This window comes from Sminthopsis crassicaudata, chromosome 1, assembly GCF_048593235.1.
Source record: "Sminthopsis crassicaudata isolate SCR6 chromosome 1, ASM4859323v1, whole genome shotgun sequence".
Taxonomy (NCBI): Eukaryota; Metazoa; Chordata; class Mammalia; order Dasyuromorphia; family Dasyuridae; genus Sminthopsis; species Sminthopsis crassicaudata.
Genome location: NC_133617.1, coordinates 145,455,075 through 145,473,754, shown reverse-complemented (window position 1 = coordinate 145,473,754; position 18,680 = coordinate 145,455,075). Strand labels below are relative to the sequence as shown.

Below are 18,680 nucleotides of genomic sequence, written 5' to 3'. Positions count from 1 at the left end.
ATCATTTAAATCCTCCACATTCCAGGAAAAGCTTTTAAGGATTAATTACATTCCTGGAACAAAAACCCCCAAATCACTACCACTATCAACAACACCCCTTCCCCAGCCCTTCTCCCTCCCCTCCCAAATGAATGCCAAATAATTTCAAAAGGTAGAGTGCTAATTACTGGGGTGATCAGTTAAAAGTTGGCACCTGATCTATACTTTAAAAAAATTAAGAGTTCCCTAAGAGGGGGGAGTTGCATTTTAGAGTCCGGATTTATCAATAAACTTATCAATAAAAATGTATTTTTTAAATGGGCCGAAGGGATTAATAACTTTATTTGCAAAATTAAAGTTCGTCTTTTAGTATTAGTGTAATTCTCACAAGTTCAAAGCAAAATATGTTTAATACTTTTCCTCATCACCTTGTAGGGTAGTATCAGATATTTTTCCGTTTGTTGGGGGTGTGACATGGAGAAGAAAGACAAGAGAAGGAGAGAGGAATTTAGTGGCTTTGGTTTGTGGAAGAGAAAACCAGAGGGCTGCAACCTGGCACTCTACTGCTTCCACTGGTGGGATAAGCTGCCAATCTCAGTTGTAACCCTGTAGGAATTTCTCGAATTTAACTAGGAGTCGCACTGCTGTCTTTTCTCACACAGACACACGGAGGAGAAAGGAGAGACGGACTCCGGGAGGGAGGGAGGGAAGGAGTAAAAGAGGAGGAGGAGAAGGACTAGAGAAGGAGGAGAAGGAGGAGGAGGAGGAGGAGGAGCACAGCTGTAGCAGCAACAAGCAGGGACCAGGACGCACATCTCTCCATATACTCCGGGTGCTTCAGCTGAATAGGCTCCTCGCCTGCTTAACTCGACCACCCTCCAAAACTTTGGCTCGAACGATATTATTATTATTATAACTATTAATTTATTGATTAAAAGAAGGGGAAAGCTAAACCAAAGGCGAGGGAGAGTACTTGGAGAAGCTGAAAACTACCATCACTGATAAAGAAAAAAAAAAAAGCTCAGAACCATTCGCGATCTGTTCTGGGAGTCCAGAAACCAACAAGTGAGAGAAGCGGAACAGCAAAGACCGCGGCAGCAAGCAGCAGCAGCAGTTGGAGAAGGAGAAGAAGAAGAAGAAGAAGGAGAAAGAGCAGAAAGAGGAGGAAGCTGAACCTTCAGGAGCTCCCACTGCCACTGCTGCTATTGCCGCTGCTATCCCGGCACTCTTCGGCTTTAGGACAGGCAGTAGTCGGAAACAGAAGGAGGGCTGGTGGTTGTCATTTCTTCCCCACTGGGTTGAGAGCGGCGGAAGCGCCTCGGGTTGTTCGTGCTTGACTGGGAGCAGCTGGTCCCCCGGGAATTATGCGGCGCGTGTGGATACTGCTTACCTTTGGCTTGGTGGCCTGTGTGTCCGGGGAGTCGGTGAGTTTACACGAATTCGAGAGGTTGGGTCAATGATGGTGGAAGGACGTGTGTGTGTGTGTGTGTGTGTGTGTGTGTGTGTGTGTGTGTGTGTGTGTGTGTGTTACGTATATCCCCCGGATTTTCTGCTTTTCTGGAGAAAGATTGCATTCAGGACTCCCGACTCAGAGGGAATCTTCTGGACAGTGGGTTGCTACAGCTATCTCGCCTGTCCACCGTGTATCTTAAGAATCCCATCCTGAAGAATCCAGCGGAACCCCGATATTCTTGCTCGGGTTCCGGGAGAGAATGTACACCTTCCCTCCCCCTCCGCCTTTTTACCCGAGGGAAAAGAAATGCACACACGCATACACACAGAGCCCAAAGCGTTTCTTTTTTTGGCTTCCCTGGGGATGGGTAGCACCAGAGCCGCAGCCTTTTGAGCTATAGAGGCCCCTGAAGTCATTCTCAACTTTGGTATCGAGTTGATCGTCTTCCTTTATGACTGGGAGAATATTGGGCACTAGAAGAGGGGAGACGCAGTAGTTGTAGCAGGAGTCCGGGGAGAAGGTGCTAGAGGTCCACGCTGGGCGCAGGGTGTGCTCTCAGCTCCCTTGTTAGCTGCTGCCTTCCCAGCATGGGAGCCCTAACTTAGGAGAGAGCGGCTCTCAAAACTTTGGGGTCTCTTTCCCCCTTGCCAGCTCCCCTTCCTCCGTTTTTCTGAATGCTGGTGCAAGTGGCGGAGAGATTTCCCCAGACCTAAAGAATCCTATTTGTGCTTACAAAGAGAAGTTTGCCAAAGTTTATTTATTAAGTTACTTTTTGGTCGTTGTTTTTTTGTATTGTCCAAGGACTTGTTCAAAAAAAGGCCATTCCAAAGGAAAAGGCTGCCCGAGGGGGGGCGCAGGCGAAGGGCCACAGAGGCTAGAGCTTGCCTGCAAATCTGAAGGAGCCCGCACCCAAAGAGAGATCTAGTGCTTGTATATGTAAAAGAGCCTTTTTCTCACACACACATGAGACATGAGAGACAGACAACCAGACAGACACACACAGAGAGAGAGAGAGAGAGAGAGAGAGAGAGAGAGAGAGAGAGAGAGAGAGAGAGAGAGAGAGAGAGAGAGAGAGAGAGAGAGAGAGAGAGAGAGAAACAATGAGTTTTTCGGGGAGTCTCAGGAGCTAGACGAGATTTGAAAGCAAAGCGGAGGGCTGGCTTTCGTTATTTCTTTGGAAGCCTCTGATGAGCTTTGGGGTGTCTCCCCCATAGTAGAAGGCAATTCTTCTACTTGGCCAAACTCGCCCTCCTGGCGTGAGTTGCCTGAATAAGACCTCGGGGCTTAATTGACGTGGGGGAAGGTTTTGGGTCTCTCTTAGGTAGTTACTGTGTTGGCGCCACTTCGTCCTCCTCCCCCGCCCTTGCCCCAGAGGAGGAGGAATTTGGTTGCTAGTTGACTACGACTCTGTTTCTGGGGGCTGTAAACGTTTTCCCGAAATCACCCAATGGGCGCCCTCTAAAGAGAACTGCCTCCTCTCTAGCCTGGTGCTGCTGCGGCGGAGCATTGTCTCCCTGAATGGAAGCAATCACAGCTGACTTCGTCGCTGAGCAAACTCCTGGGGGCCTGAGCGGTTGAAGGTCTTCCTAGGCTGAGGTTTTGTTTTGCTGGTGTGTTCCATGCCCCTTGATTCCACCTCCCCCATCCCCTGAATTCCAGCATCCCACCCCCAATTTGGCCTTTTAAATTAAATGAGCTGTCACTTTCAAGGAAAATTAAGTCATCTTGTGGTTACTCTTCACATACACACATAGTAAGTAAATGATCTCTGTGTAGCATTAAAAAAAAAAAAAAAAAAATTTTTTTTTCTTCCTCCCGGATTGAGAGTGCTAGAATTTGCAATGGAGAAATGTCTCTGGTTGGTGAATAGTAGAGTAAAATGAAGATAAACTTAGACACTATTAATCATTGTGGGATTCTCTCCGTGAAGTAGTCACTTCGACTTTACAGTAGAAAAGTGTACTTCATATAATACAGAATTAGAAAGATATGCTTCATATATAAAACATAAGGATTATGTGGTTGTTTGGGAGTTGATGGTGCACCCTAACTAAGCCTTGTTTGGATTTTCCTTTTGTGGATTGAAGGTTTAGTCTGTTTTCAGCGAAGCAATCTTGCAGCCAGTTATGAACTTTTATCATGCTTTTACACAGAGAGCTCTGATGGTGTCCCGTTGTTTACTCCAGAGAAACATTCCAAGCTTCCTTAGCTCTCTAAAATAAAGTATCTAGAAAGGGGAAACAAGCATTCCTTTATTAGAATTGTCTTAGAGAGGGAACCTTTCAAAACAGAAGGGCGTTTCAAGAGGACCTTTTTGCTTCTGAGATCGTTCTGGGAAAAGTTCCATTCTCAGGATTCTAGAACGTGAACATTTGGACATTACTTTTCTTACTGGGCTCTTGTTTTAACAAGAATATGTGTATGTGTGTGTGTGTGTGTGTTTTGTCAACTACTTACCTATCTCCCCACATTTAGGTTTTTAACATTTATAAACATATTTACTTGAATAGGAATTTTATGTTAGAATGAGCTACTGCATTGTGATAAACAGGATTTTAAGTTATTGGAATATTATCCAAAAGGGCAATTAGATATTCTTTAAATGTCAACACAGAGACTGTAGCAAAGAGCCTTTCTTTGTTGGTTGGTGAGTCAGTGTTTCTTAGAAACTCAGTTTCAAAACCCCAAATGGCCAAATACTCAATTTCAATTATTTTCAAGTCTTCTGTTCTCTTTGTATAAACACTGAACATCCAGGAAGATGATGGATTTGAAAGGTTATTTCTTTTGAACCTTTACCAGTCACAGAACTTTGGTTTTTGATCGGGAAGCTGCAACTGTTTTTTCTGAGATTTAAAAAGTGATTTTTTTTTTTAATGTTTAAAACTATATTCTTCCTTTGAAAAGTATCTGAGCAGTTAGTGAAGTATTAAATTTTAGATTTGGCCTGGAAAAGGTAGAGGGAGGAAGCTTTTGTACATGTTTCAAAGCAATGGGAGAAGGAAATAGAATGTCTAACTTTATAGGTTGATTAGAAGTGGAGCAGTAAGTGGCTTCCTAGTGAAATCCAGTTTGCCATGCTACATTCATGCTTTTCTTCTGGAGCACCATGGGGAGAGAGAGTATGGAATGTGACTGACTACGCTGCTGCTTCTCCCTTTCCATGTGGCTGCCTTTAGAAGAAATATATTACAGACTGCTATAAACATATAATTTGAGCTGAAAGATGTTTACTTTAGGAAAATACAGAAATCTGCTTTGAAATGGAAGAATTTATACACATGTTTAGAACTCTGTGTACTCAAAAAAGAAACTGTCAAGCAGTTTGAGCTCATGTTTTACTTCTCAGTTTAATCCACAAGGAATAGATTTTAAGAGTTTGTTTTAGAAGGAAAAATAAAATTGGAGACCCATAGCCTTTTGGCTATTCCCTCAGATGGACAAATTACTTTTGTAAGAAGCTTGATACAAATAGTAGAAACAGGCAGACAACCTTCAAAAAGGAGGTCTCTCTAAAACCAGAAATTCTTGATTAATTTTTTTTTTTTTTTTGTTTCAGAGACCCATGTAAGTGAAATCTATGGGCGCCTTCTCAGAATGATGCTTTTGAAGGCATAAAATAAAATACATAGGAATTGAAAGGAAATAAATTAAATTGAACAGAAGATATACTTTTCCCCCCAGATAAGTTCATTGATGACCTGGAATCTATTCATTATCCTAAGTTAAAAACCCATGCTCTAAAGGTAGATAAGTCACAGAAGGGAATTGATCATGCATTTCTGATTGACCACCTCTTAAGACCTTTTTATAGCAAGGTTTGATGGTGCCCATCATTCTCTGGTAATAGTCAAGCTTGTTCTGGGAAATGTGAGGATTGTGTGTGACATTCTGTAGTATCTGAAGGTTGGAAAAGATTTCAGGAATATTATTTAGTTCTTCTCTCTGCTTTAGTATGTCTTACCAGATCTAGAAAATTATATCTTAAGATATAATTTAAATATACTGCCCATAACAACTACAACAAAATTGTTTCAGAAAGAAAAATACAATTATAGGCCTGTCTATTCCCTTGATGACATAGACTCTGAGATACAAATAGCCTATTAAACAGTTTTGAAATTTGGGCAACTTTACCAGAGGACTCTGAAATCTCAAAGAGATTATTCAGGGTGTGAGACAGACTAATAGGTCTTTAGATTGCCTGGGGTGAGCAAATTCTTAGGTTATCTAAGTAAGCTCATTGCAGTTTTTGATAAATATCAATTGGTGATGAACCAAGACTGAGAAAAACAATACATATTGTATGTGTGTATATATTGTCCCCCTCCTTTTTTTAATATATACCACATATTTATATATATGATACATGGTATATATAAGATATGTGTGTATGTGTATTTTACATGCATGTATCAATATATTTGTGTTTTCTATCACCTCCAGACTTCTCCTTATTCTTTATGTTCACCAAATATAGCACCTAGGTGAAAATAATCTGTATGTTCTCTTAGTAAAACATTTTAATATCTTAAAATCCAATAACTTCTATGACATAGGAAATAATTTATGAAGTGTCAAATTATGTAGATAAACACAAACACAAAATTCTCATGTAGCAGAGGCAAAGACCATTAATAAAAGAATGGTCTTTGCCTCTGCTACATTCCAGTTGTGTGACCTTGAAAAAGCCCTCTTCTTAAGGCCTTAGCTTCTTCATCCATAATATGAGAGGTTGAACTACAAGATCTTTAAGGTCCAACTCTTAAGCCTATGATCATGCGAACACTCACTAATCTCCTTTTCAGGATTGTACAGCATTTAAACAATTTAACACCAAGTTGATAATGCAGTTTGGTAATATTCCTGGCTTTGGCATCAACTCTTTTTGTCTATGACCTTGAGCAAGCTACTTCTCGATTTCAGCTTCAGTTTCTTCATTAAGTGAAGAGGCTGGGCTAGATGAATGTCAAAGCACTCTTCCAACTTTGAGATCAAGATGATAGGAGAAATGGGATTTCAAACAGGAAAACCCCATAGAAATTGTATGAATCTTCTCTTAAACAAAATCATAGATTCCCTGAAGTTTATAATCTCTTGGTCTGTATTCCCATATCTGTTCCCCAAATGTTCAATAGATATTTTGTTATTTGAATGATGGATATATGGATACAAGACATGATCCAGGGCTGTAAGAATGAGTGTGTAGATATTAGTGATGTCACTTCCATAGAATTTGGTTATATGGTTTTTGGAAGTTCTTTACCTTAAATAGACTGGGTTTCACAGGATATGAAACAGAAAACAGACCTCATTTGATATAAGAATCTCTAAATGCTTTCCAGTAAATTTACTATTAATTTTTGAATAAAGAGTTGTAATGATATATTTTTTAAAGTACTTGAAACGGGGTGGGAAGAGTTTGGGAATTAGTGATGAATTTTTAAATTTGTTTTTGTTATTTTTAGTAGTAGTAGAAATGCATAAAATCTCCCCTTTTGGATAAATGAAGTTCAGGTCCTGATGCTAAAATATACCTAATTTTGATAATTAAAGTGACTAAGGTAAAGTTAAAATCTGTGAGAAGATTTAAAGGAAGAGCTTATTAAGTAGAAAAGACTTCAAAATTTAGACTAGTCACTCTTAAAATGTGGTTCCTGTTAGGGAGGGATCTATAACAGTCAAAAATATTTTCATAATAATTCCAAGATTTTATTATTTTTAATGACAAATATTGATAGATATAATCCATATGCAGAAGAATTCTTGGTGTGGGGAGTCTTCAACAATTTTTAATAGTGTAAAGAAATCTTGAGACCAAAAGTTTGAGAACCCCCTCCCTATAACCTTCAAGGTATTGTTAATGCCCAATATATTTGGGAAATGTTTAATAAAATAAATAACAATACAATACAAGACAGTATTCTTTAGTTGTCTAAATCAACATGCAGCTCAATATGCAGAGATCAGTTTCTAATTTTATTGGACGCCACTGATTTAGAGCATACATGTATGATTTTCTTAAACCTCTAAGTTGCACACAAAGAATAGATAGGACTGTGGAGTGGGGGTGGGAAGCTCAGAAGTTCTTCACTGTGTGGTACCAGTGAAATGAAACAGTGTATTATGCACTGTGACATGTGAAGGCCAACTTTGTGAATGTGTACTCCAGGCTTGATATCAAGTTACAAGGGAGAAGCTGTGAATTCGTATTTCCTTTCCCAAATATTGCATCTATTAACTATATTTCATGAAAATCACAGTAGTATATAGTAACTATGTTTTTCACAAAATACTTTTGTTGTTACTGTCTTTTCCATAATCTTGCTTTTGGTTATAAAACTAGTAAAGAGTGACTATGACAGATATGCAACAATCATAAAATGGTAAATTTAGTGTTTAGATTCTTTCTCTGAAATATCATTTGCACCCATAAGAGGATACTTTCCCTGTACCACTACTTGACTTTTAGCCCATTGCCTGCACTTCACTCTCTCCATTCCTTTGGCCCTCCTACCCACACCCTTCTCCTTCCTTCTTCAGTTTGAAATCCTATTAGTTATTCAGGATCCAGCTCAAGAGTTGCCTCCCTCACCCTACTCCTATAATTAAAAAGTAACCTTTTTTTCAGAAAAGCAGACTCTCAGAGCATGTTGCCTTTCTGTTAGGTATTTTGTATTATTTATTTGTGTATATATCTTATCTTCCTAAACTATGAATTTTCTGAGGGCAGGGATCAAGTCTCTTATTTCATCTATTGGAGGTTTTGTTTCATCTGTTCTGCTAAAAACAAGAATTGAGGAATTTTTGACTTGCTGTGCTAATAATTTGATGTTTCAGAAGGTGAATGAAGAAATAATAGGATCTAGTCTGGGCTTGATTTTGACCAATAAGGAAGGGTCATTCACTGAAGTAAAAGTTGCTAAAATATGGGAGGGTATGACTCTACCACTTTAAAGTTTGAGCTTAGATGAGATGGAGCTACCAGGGTAACAATGTGTATCCTTTCTGAGAACTAATTCAATGGATTTTCAAAATGTTCAGAAAACAGGTGTCTAGAATCCCATGTCCTAATAAAAGAAGTTGAATGGATAGAGCATTTATGAAGCATTTACTATGTGCTACACTATGCTAAATCTCCAGGACACAAATGAAAAAGACAGGCAGTCCCTACTCTCAGGGAGCTTATATTCTAATAAGAGAGGGGGAAGAAACATGGAAAGTTTCTGCTCCAAGTGAGACAGTAAGGTTCCATGGTTCTTAGAGTCTAGGGGCCCTGCAGATGATCATGACTTTTCTTTTAAGACCCACTTAGCTAAAGATAGGTGAAATGCTCTAAAGAATGAAATTCTGAAACAACACATAAAAATTATTCAAATGAGGAAGAAAAGGTGCAACTAGTTTAAGGAGACTGATGTGATTCTACAGGAAGTTTATTGACCGACTCAAATTTTAGAAAAACTTGCAGAGAATATAGAAGCAAGAGGAGGTCACTGAGGGTTGATGCAAAAATAATGCTGGGAATGCCAAAGCATAGGAGGAGCTGAGTGGAACTAAATGCCAAGGATAATACAAAGTAAACACAAGGGGGAAAAAAAGAAACAGGACAATTGCTTGTAATGTTTCCACAAAGATAAGAGAAGATGGAGTTGTAGAACACTTCAATTCCTACTTCTTTTTTTGGAGAGTGATTTAATATTTACTTGGAACTTGAGACCTAGAGGGGACCTAGCCCCAGGAAGTGTCATCTTCTTGAGTTCAAATCTGGCCTTGGACACTTCCTATTAATGTCACTTTGGGCAAATCACTTAACCCCATTTGACTCTGTTTCCTCATCTGTAAAATGAGCTAGAGAAGGAATTGGCAAAGCACTCTGGAATCTTTGATAAGAAAATCCCAAATGGGGTCATAGAGAGTTAGACACAATTGAAAATGACTGAACAACAAGAACAAAAATTTAAATCCTCTAGAAATTGACGCATAGGGACATGGAGGCCATAAGTATTAAAGACTGAATTTGAACCCAGATTGTCTGACACTAGGGTCAGGGACTGTGCCATGCTTCAGCCTCTCTTGATTGACCAGGAAATATAGACAAACAGATTAATTAAAGGTGATTTGGGAAAGAATACTAAGTTTTAAGCCAAATTACGGATGAGAAAATGGAACACTCAAAGAAATTGGTTTTTGCCCAAAGTTACATAGCTATTCCTGGACAATTCATAGACATTGAAATTTTCTCATAGGATCCCATTCATGTGCCTTTTGAAACAGAATATGGAAAATTGGGAACTACTACTAATTCTTAATATAGGGTAATTGATGATAATCTTGACATATTTTTCAAAAGTATATAGCTTGTTAAAAGTATAAATTAGGTATCAGATGAAAGGCAATGTGATGTAGTAGTACTATGCTTGGCACATAGTAGGTACTTAATAAATGTTTATTGAATTGAATAGGTAGCATTCTGGACATGGTATCTGGAATCTTCTTATATTTATTAGCTATGACTTAGGGGGAACCCCTACACCTCTGCTTTCTTCCATTTCTTCATCTTTTTTGTGAAACTCGGATCACCTAAAAGTATACAAAGCACTTTTTTGGACTTCCTAAAGTACTACATAAATATCAGTTATTATTGATAATTTCCCTCAAACATATTTGACCTAGACATATACATATCTACTCAAAGTTACCAAAGAAGCAGAATAGTCAAAGCCTATAATTAACTGAAGTTGTAAAACAGGGGACTATTTTTCCAGAAAAAATGCATGTGCAATTCCTTAGGTTAGTGTGATTCAGGAATTAGGATTTTATACTTGAATTGGAGAGATTTAATTTTTTCCCTCCCCCATTCCACTAGCCAAAAAGAAAAGAAAAAAAAGTTGATGAAAAACAGAATGGCCAAATGATAACAGAAGAAAGTGCACCTGAATGAACCATCTATCTCCCTTCTCTAAATAGTTTATTATGTTATAATAACTTTGGGCTCTTGGATTCCCAAAAAGAATCCTAGCAAACTTAAAACTCTTGGTCTCAAGAATACTCTAATAGAGTACAGACTGGGAATGAAAATGATAGAAATTTGCATTCTCAGATCTTCTGCATTCTCAATTATTTTGAAATCAAGTTTTTCTTTTTTTTTTTTTTTATTCATTTTTCCAAATTATCCCCTTCCTCCCTCCACTCCCTCCCCCCGATGGCAGGTAAGCCCATACATTTTACATGTGTTACAATATAACCATTTTCTTGTTGCACATTAATTATTATCTTCCGAAGGTATAAGTAACCTGGGTACATAGACAGTAGTGCTAACAATTTACATTCGCTTCCCAGTGTTCCTTCTCTGGGTATAGTTATTTCTGTCCATCATTGATCAACTGGAAGTGAGTTGGATCTTCTTTATGTTGAAGATTTCCACTTCCATCAGAATACATCTACATACAGCATTGTTGTTGAAGTGTATAGTGATCTTCTGGTTCTGCTCATTTCACTCAGCAACAGTTGGAAATTAAGTTTTTCAACAATGGATGAGACTGTCATCACAAGTAGATTTACTAGCTAGAGTACATCTTATAAGGAAACACATAATATGTGTAAAATAAGAATCCTGAGGTGATATTTAAAGTATGTATCAAATGTTTTCCTATAAGAAACTTAGATTTTTTGCTATTGGATTGGTCCAACCCATAAATGAAGAAATTCTGTAATAATTATCAGGGACTCAAACATCAAGCCCCTGATTATTGTGCTAAGGATCTGTGCTAAACTCTGGGAAGACAAAGACATTGCAAGACAGTCTCTGCCCTAGAAGAATTCTGCTTGGGAACCTCCACAGAGGAGGAACCTATCACTTTCTAATTATTAGGAAGTTTTCCCTGATATCAAGCCTATACTTGCTTCCTTTATACCTTTCACTATATTGCTCCATTTCCGCTATCTGGGGCTAAACAAAACAAATCTGATAAGAGAGTTCTTCAGAATGCTTGGAGATAGCTATCCCATCTCATGCCTTCTCTAAACTGTGCAGAACTCCAGATATAGTTTAAAACAAAGATTCCCACTTCCTTATTCTTGGAAGCCATAACCCTCTTAATAGAAGCTAAGACTGCATTAGCTCTTTTTGTCTACCATAGTTATCATTTCCTCATATTGCATTTGCAACCCACTAAACTCCACCAGATCTTTCCAGATCATCTGCTATCTATCCATCCTTGCTTTTCCTACTCTACATCTTACAGTTTTTACCCAGCAATAAATTCCTTGGTTGAAGAGTAATCCTTAGCTCTTCCTTCTCACCCCACCTCCAAGATGTAATCAATTACCAAGATTTGTCTACGATACTTCCAAAATGTCTCTCATATCCATTCTCTTTTTTCTATTAATATTGCAATCATCCTAATTCAGGCCCTTATCACCATCATCTTGGACTGTTGTAATGGCCTCCTGTTTGTTCTCCCTCTATCCAGGTTCTCTTCTCTCTAATGCACACAGCTATCTGATATTCCATCTGACCAAGGCACTCCCCTGCTTTAAGCCTTAGTGTTTCTCTGTCATCTCTATGATAAAATACAATCTTTTCTTTAGCATTTTAAGCCTTTTACTGTTTGAACCCAACTTGTCTCTATGCTGATTACACATTATACTTCCATGACTCTTAGATTCTAGCCACACTTATGAATTTCCATGTTGTCTGTTGAGGAAATGTGGCAATTAGATAATGCACTAGAACTGGAATCCGGAAGATCTGAGTTCAAATGCAACCTTGACTACCTACTAGTTGTGTGATCCTGGGCAAGTCACTTAACCCCTATTGCCTCAAAAAAGTTACAGAAAGAAGAAAGAAAGAAATTGGAAGGTAGGAAAAGTTGTCTTCTAGATATAAAAGTACCATAGATCATATTTTCACTCTTTAGAAACCAATTTTAGAATAAGTTTAGAACCAAGTTTAAAATAAGTTGAAGAAGGTATAAGGATAGAGACCTATAAAGTCCACTAGGAAAGGGAACTATTAGATGAGGAAATTTCTACTACTGATACAAATTGATGTCTATTCTATAACTTCTCTGATTTGAAAGAGACCACCATTCAGATCTTCACTCTATACTTAGAACAAGTTGGTTTCTATAAGGGAGGTAAAGAGCCTATACAGGTTTGGCAAATGGGAAATCATTCTATTAACTCATTCTTGATTAAAGTTTATATTACATTTCTATTCCCAAAGTCACATTTGAAAAAAACCTACTATAGCAAGGTGTGATATACATATACACACATGTGTGCATACATTCACATATATTACAGATTTTACATATGTATCTGTCTATATATTTATGTAAAATATATACACGTACACACTTCTGTATCTCTGGTTCATTCAAAGAATAAGTTTTGCAAACTGTTTACATAGCATTGTGGTAAATATTTAAATAACTTCTGGTACTTTTGTATTTAATTTTCAAAGGGACTGAAACATTTGGGATTAGTTAAAGGTACAGTCATACCTTTGTTGGAAAACCACTGTAAGGGAATGTCTTAGATGGGGCCTTTTCCTTAAAACTTTTTCATTCTGGTTTTGATAGAGGAATGAAAACATTTTCTGCAAAAGGTTCAAGTTGGTGCTGAATTTTTGCAGTAGAAACTTTGTAAGTACATTTAAAAGTTGAATCATTTTCAGAAATTTGTTGATAAAGTCACGGCCCTGAGAGATCATTTTAAGTTTACTACCAAAGGGAGAGGTTCTTAGCACAATATTCTATTGCCTTTAAAAATTATTGGTATATATGTATATATGTATGTATATATATTTACATATGATCTATGATCTGACTATGTCATTCCACCTTCAATGACTCCCCATTGTCTCCTTAATCTGGCATTTACTTAAGGCTCTTCACCTAACCTGTCTTTACTTAAAATAACTCTCAACCACACATTGCATATTCCAGACCATCTGTACTACTTGTCATCTGGCCTAGTCCTACATATTTTATGCACATCTCTTCACATTCATTTACTTTCCCCCCACCTAGACTGCCGGCCCTGTAATATTTCTGCCTGATCAAATGTTTCTTTTCTCTTAGACCCAGCTCAAGTATAGCTTCTTCCATGAAACCTTTGTTATCTCCACTCCATCGTCCCCATTCTTTCCTGTCAATCCAAATAATCCCTCCCTCCTTAAATTTTCCTTTCAATCAACAAATATTTATTAAGTACTTAACAAACTGATGATACAGAGAAAGGCAAAACTATCCTTGACTTCAAGAAGCTAAGAGTCTAATGGAGGAAATAACATCCTAGATATACTAGGAAATAAAAACATACTAGATGTAGAAGACTTTTTTATGTCTCTTCCCCACCCCTCCATCACATCTTAATCTTGCATCATCCTTCACTTAATAAATGCTTATAGGCTAATGTGGCTATTCCTTTTAGTATATAGTTTGCTATCCATTCATGTTTTGCCTGTCCTGTGTTAACTTGATTTCTGTCTTTCCCAAATGTGCCAGCTCATTGGAAAGCCCTGGATCTTATTCTGTGATCATTCTGTCTTTTCCTATTGTATTTTTCTTTGACAAATTTCCCCTGCTGTTTTTCCTATATAGTCTCATATGTAGTGTGTTATGTATCTTATTATTTATATGTGTCTCATTATTATTCCTTGCATAATTTTTTTTCTGAAGCAATTGGGGTTAAGTGACTTGCCCAGAGTCACACAGCTACGAAGTGGTAAGTGTCTTAGGCCAGATTTGAACTCAGGTCCTCATGACTTCAGGGTTGGTACTCTATCCACTGCACCACCCAGCTGCCACCCAGCAACCCCCCTGCATGATTCTTAATCCCAAGTAGTTGAATTCTTTTTGCATAGTTCTGTAGCTGTTAAGTACCAGCTATTGCATATGATCTCCAAAGTGGAATAGTGTTATTTTATTAAAGTGGGATTATGTAAGCAGCTGTAAACTATGGCTAGACTCCTGGAAGCATTAGGAAGATCTGAATTCAAATCCAGCTTCAGATGCTTAACTAACCTTATGACTGAGAAAATCACTTAGCCTCTGCTTACCTCTGTTTTAGTAAAAATGAGGATAATTATCACTAAATTCCAAATTTGTTGAGAAGATGAAAGAATTAATATTTATAAAACCTTTCTTTGCAAATTTTAAATGAATGATTGAATGGATCTGAATATTAGCTATCATCATCATCATTTACTTAGGTGATTATCTGCCTGAATACCATCTTCTTTTCTAACTGCTGAATTTGAAATTCTTCCTCTCCCCACCCCCTTTGTACTCTTTATACTTTGGCTCTTCTTGCACTTTGTCCTTTGACCCTTCTCTATAACTGTGAATTTGAGCATTACACTATTCTCTAGGTTCTTTTGAGTTCTTAGGATAAAAGGCTCTGAGTATGAATGAAATGTATTTGTGAATGGTTTTTGAAATATCAAAACATTTTCACTTTGTAAAGGATTGTTTGCTCTGGTTCAATAAAAGATTCTTGTCTTCTTAGTATAGTTTTACTAAAGTATTTTTGTTAGCTTATTAGATTTTTGATGGATTTTATATTTTGAACAGAGAAATGGTGTATTTACTTGCCTGGAAAGTTTGTTTTCAGTAACTCTTAAGTCCACTAATTGTGTTTAAGTAACAGATGTCTTAAGGATGTTCATCTTGCACTCAAAATACTACATTTGTAAAATAGGAAGTGTTAAGCATCCCTGCCTTTGTTGAATTCACATAACTAACAGTATTCTTTAGTTGGTTTCCTGTTATAGCAGGGAAAAGGGAATTGCTTTAGGCTACTATGACCACTAAAACTTCCCGAGTTATCATTAGTTCTTACTTGCAACCTATTTGTAATTTCCTTTGATCACATATCTACTTTGAGAGCAGAACTGTCTGAAGCACATTTTACAACCCATTAAGTAACAGAAAATGCCTTATCTGACCCAGAAAAAATAATTGTGATTTAAAAATCTATACCTAAGGAAAGTTATTGCAGATAATATTAGAAAATAACTACTTGTTTAAACTTGCGACTTAAAATTTTGAAGCTGGAAAGCAAATTTGTTAACAGCTGATGAAGTTGTGGAATCTAGATTTGATATTATTGTTTATTATTATAACCGGACTGTAGCTATATCAGTGCAACAAATAAACCCTTCATATATATGTTTTTCAATGTTTGAGGTTATGAAAGTATGGTCCTTGAAGGATATTTTGTATCTAGTACCATTATACATATTATATAGTGTAGAATAGTTTTTTGAGATCAGTTTGTAAAGTTGCCTAATGTCAGAGATTAAATATTGCAGGGAAGGTGAAAAAAGAGGTGTGCTATTTTGCCTGAATTCAAGTAGTTAGACAGAAGGTAGGTCTGAAATTCTGGCCTGCATAGGATCCTGGTGAAGACCCTGGAGGTAGAGGTGGGAGTTTGTGATTCTTCAGACCCCAGCCTTATGGGTGGAGGAGTGAGAAATTGTAAGGAAACATGAAGTATTCCCACAGATTATTTTTTTTTTTAAATAGATCCAGTCTCTTGTTAAATTAGCTCATAAGCCTATAAGGATTAACAAACAAAAATTAAAAGACAAAATAGAATTTCCTTCTCATATACACTTTCCTATAGCTATCCTTCTTTCACCTCTAAAACTGATCCTAATGTTAATTCATAGCACAATTTCAGACCCTTTCTGAAATTCTGTTTTTGGCCCTGAGGGAGTAACTCAGACTGTGATTTTCCACTGGACCCACAGCTATTAGGTATGCAAGTACAGACTGAGGGAAAGTTTCAGGGTGCTGTTCTGAGTTCCTGTATGTTTTACTGCCATTACCTATTTCTATCTCAGGCTTTGTCCAATTGTCTGCCTGGGCATGTCCTTTCATTTTAATTAGTTGGACTTAGATGATTGCTAAGCTCTTTTTCAACTCTCAAATTCTGTGATTCTGTGAATAAGCATTTATTAAGCATTTGCTGAATACATATCACTTGGATATGGGTGGGTTGCTTACAAATCTACCTGCTGTAGTGGTGACTGGTATAAATGATATGATGGATGATATGGACAAGAATACATAATAAAGCTTTCTTAAAAGTTGCTAGGAAATACAGTGCATGTTGTTATTCAGTTATTTTCAGTCATATCTGACTCTTTAGGAGCCCATTTGGGGTTTTGTTAGCAAAGATAAGAGTGGTTTGCCTTTTCCTTCTCTAGCTCATTTTATAGATAAAGAAACTGAATTAAACAGTTAAATGACTTACTCAGGATCACATAGCTGATAAGTGTCTGAGGTCAGATTTGAACTCACAAAAATGAATCCTACTGACTCTGGGCTTTCCTTTTATGCATTTCGCTACTAAGCTGCCCCTGGGTGCCATGGATGGAGCTCTAGATCGGGAATGAAGAAGACTTGAGTTCAAATCTAGATTTAGACACTCAATATCTATATGAAACTGGGCAAGTCACTTGGCCTTTATCTGCCTCAATTTCCTCATTTGTAAAAAAAAGTGGATAATAATAGCATTTACCACCTAAGACTGTTGATAATATTTATTAAAGTACTTTGCAAATCATAAAGTGATATTATCATCATCATTACTAATCAAAATAGTGTGCAATTTAAAACAGTTGATGTTCCCAAAATACTAGGTGCCAGTTTTCCTTTAATAGAAATGCAAAATAATCTGAATCCAGCCAATGCAAATGTTATTTATTCAAAAATTTTCTGTTTCGAATGAATAAAATTATGTTGAAAGTCCTACTGATGGTCTAATAAGATTGATAAAAGCACTTTAAAAATGTCTAGGAATTTCCCATTCTTCTTTTTTAGCATTCATTGTGTTTTGTTATGACCCTTAAAAATTATTCTTATGTCATTTTTAAGAGATCAGAGTAAGGTTTTAAAACAGAAAATGCTTAGCATATAAAATAATCTTTCATAATATAATGAAATATTCACAGATTATATAATCCATTATTAATCTTAGATTACTTTCTCTCACTAAAACTTATACAACACTTTATATCCATTATCTCACATGATTCTTACAACAGTAGTGCAAGTGCAAGTGAAGTAGGCAGTTCAAGTTATTATTCCTATTTTTTTTAATAGTTGAGGACTTAACTGCAGAGAGTTTAAATGCTTTATCCTACGATCCCAAACTTGTATGTGGCAAAGCCTAGACCAGAACTCAGTGTTTAGTACATAGTAGTAACTTAAGTACTCACTGAATTGAATTTTTCTTGTTTTTTGCATTTTGTTATTTGTGAACTTAACTGGTAGTATTTTTTAGACTGGATGTGGGAAGAAATGGACAACCTGGTTATTTGGATTCTCCTTTTTTTTCTATGCCATTTCCAAAGTAGCACTAGCTTTCACACCTCAAATATAGGTTTAAGATCAATAGCACTGTAGTATAATAGAAAGAGCATTGGATTAAGAGTTGAGAAAATTGGATTCTTGTGTCCCAGTGATAATGTTTAACTTTTATAGTCACTTCATTCCTCTGGGATATAATTTTTTTTAATTTGTAAAATGTGATTTCAGGGTTTGACTTTTAAGCTTCTTTACAGCATTAAGATTTTATTTAGGGTTCTCCTTCTCAAGAAGGCTTTCTCTTCTCTTCTTCCTCCCCTGATCATTGTTGTATCTGAGTACAGATAACTATAAAGTCCAGCTCAAACTGTATCTTTCTCTGTCTTTGCTAATAGCTTGACCAAGTGATTACAGTTGCTGCTAAGAGTTAAAAGAGTTTAGTACTAAAAAATCATGTCTGTAAGTATTTAATCTTCATTTAAGTGCCAACTCCATAATCTCCAACACAATCTACTTTATTATATCTCAGGTTTCTCATTTCCACCAGATGGAAACCTGGGATTTTCTTTTGAGGTGGGGCAGAGTGGAAGAGCTGGGAGAAGGAGGTTAATTTCTCACAGTTAAGAAAAGAGTTGTATCCACCTGTTAGAGGCAGGAAACAACTGGGGTATGTAGGCCAGCTGTTTACTGCTTTATGAGTGAACGTCCCCATCAAATTTTTTTCTTTTTCTTTTTCTTTTTCTTTTTTAAAAAAAGTCAAAATTTGAACACATAGATGCTTTGGATGTATGGGTTTTATATTCACAGAAACTCATAATGCTTTATGGAAAAACAACTCAAACTTCTTGTGAGTGCTAAGAATCTGGGCAGCTCATTTTTTGGTACCTGGAAAGTGATCTATGACATACTGACAGAGAATTTTCTAA

General features: G+C 36.9%; 1 protein-coding gene across 1 annotated transcript in view; it reads left to right on the top strand.

Moving 5' to 3' along the window:
* The first annotated feature begins 634 nt into the window (after positions 1–634).
* SDC2 (syndecan 2) overlaps positions 635–18,680 on the top strand; it is a 127,361-nt gene continuing 109,315 nt past the window's right edge. The window contains exon 1 of the mRNA XM_074268961.1: positions 635–1,403. Coding sequence (XP_074125062.1) covers positions 1,344–1,403 — 60 coding nt within the window. The 5' untranslated portion in view covers positions 635–1,343. The remainder of the gene's footprint in view (positions 1,404–18,680) is intronic.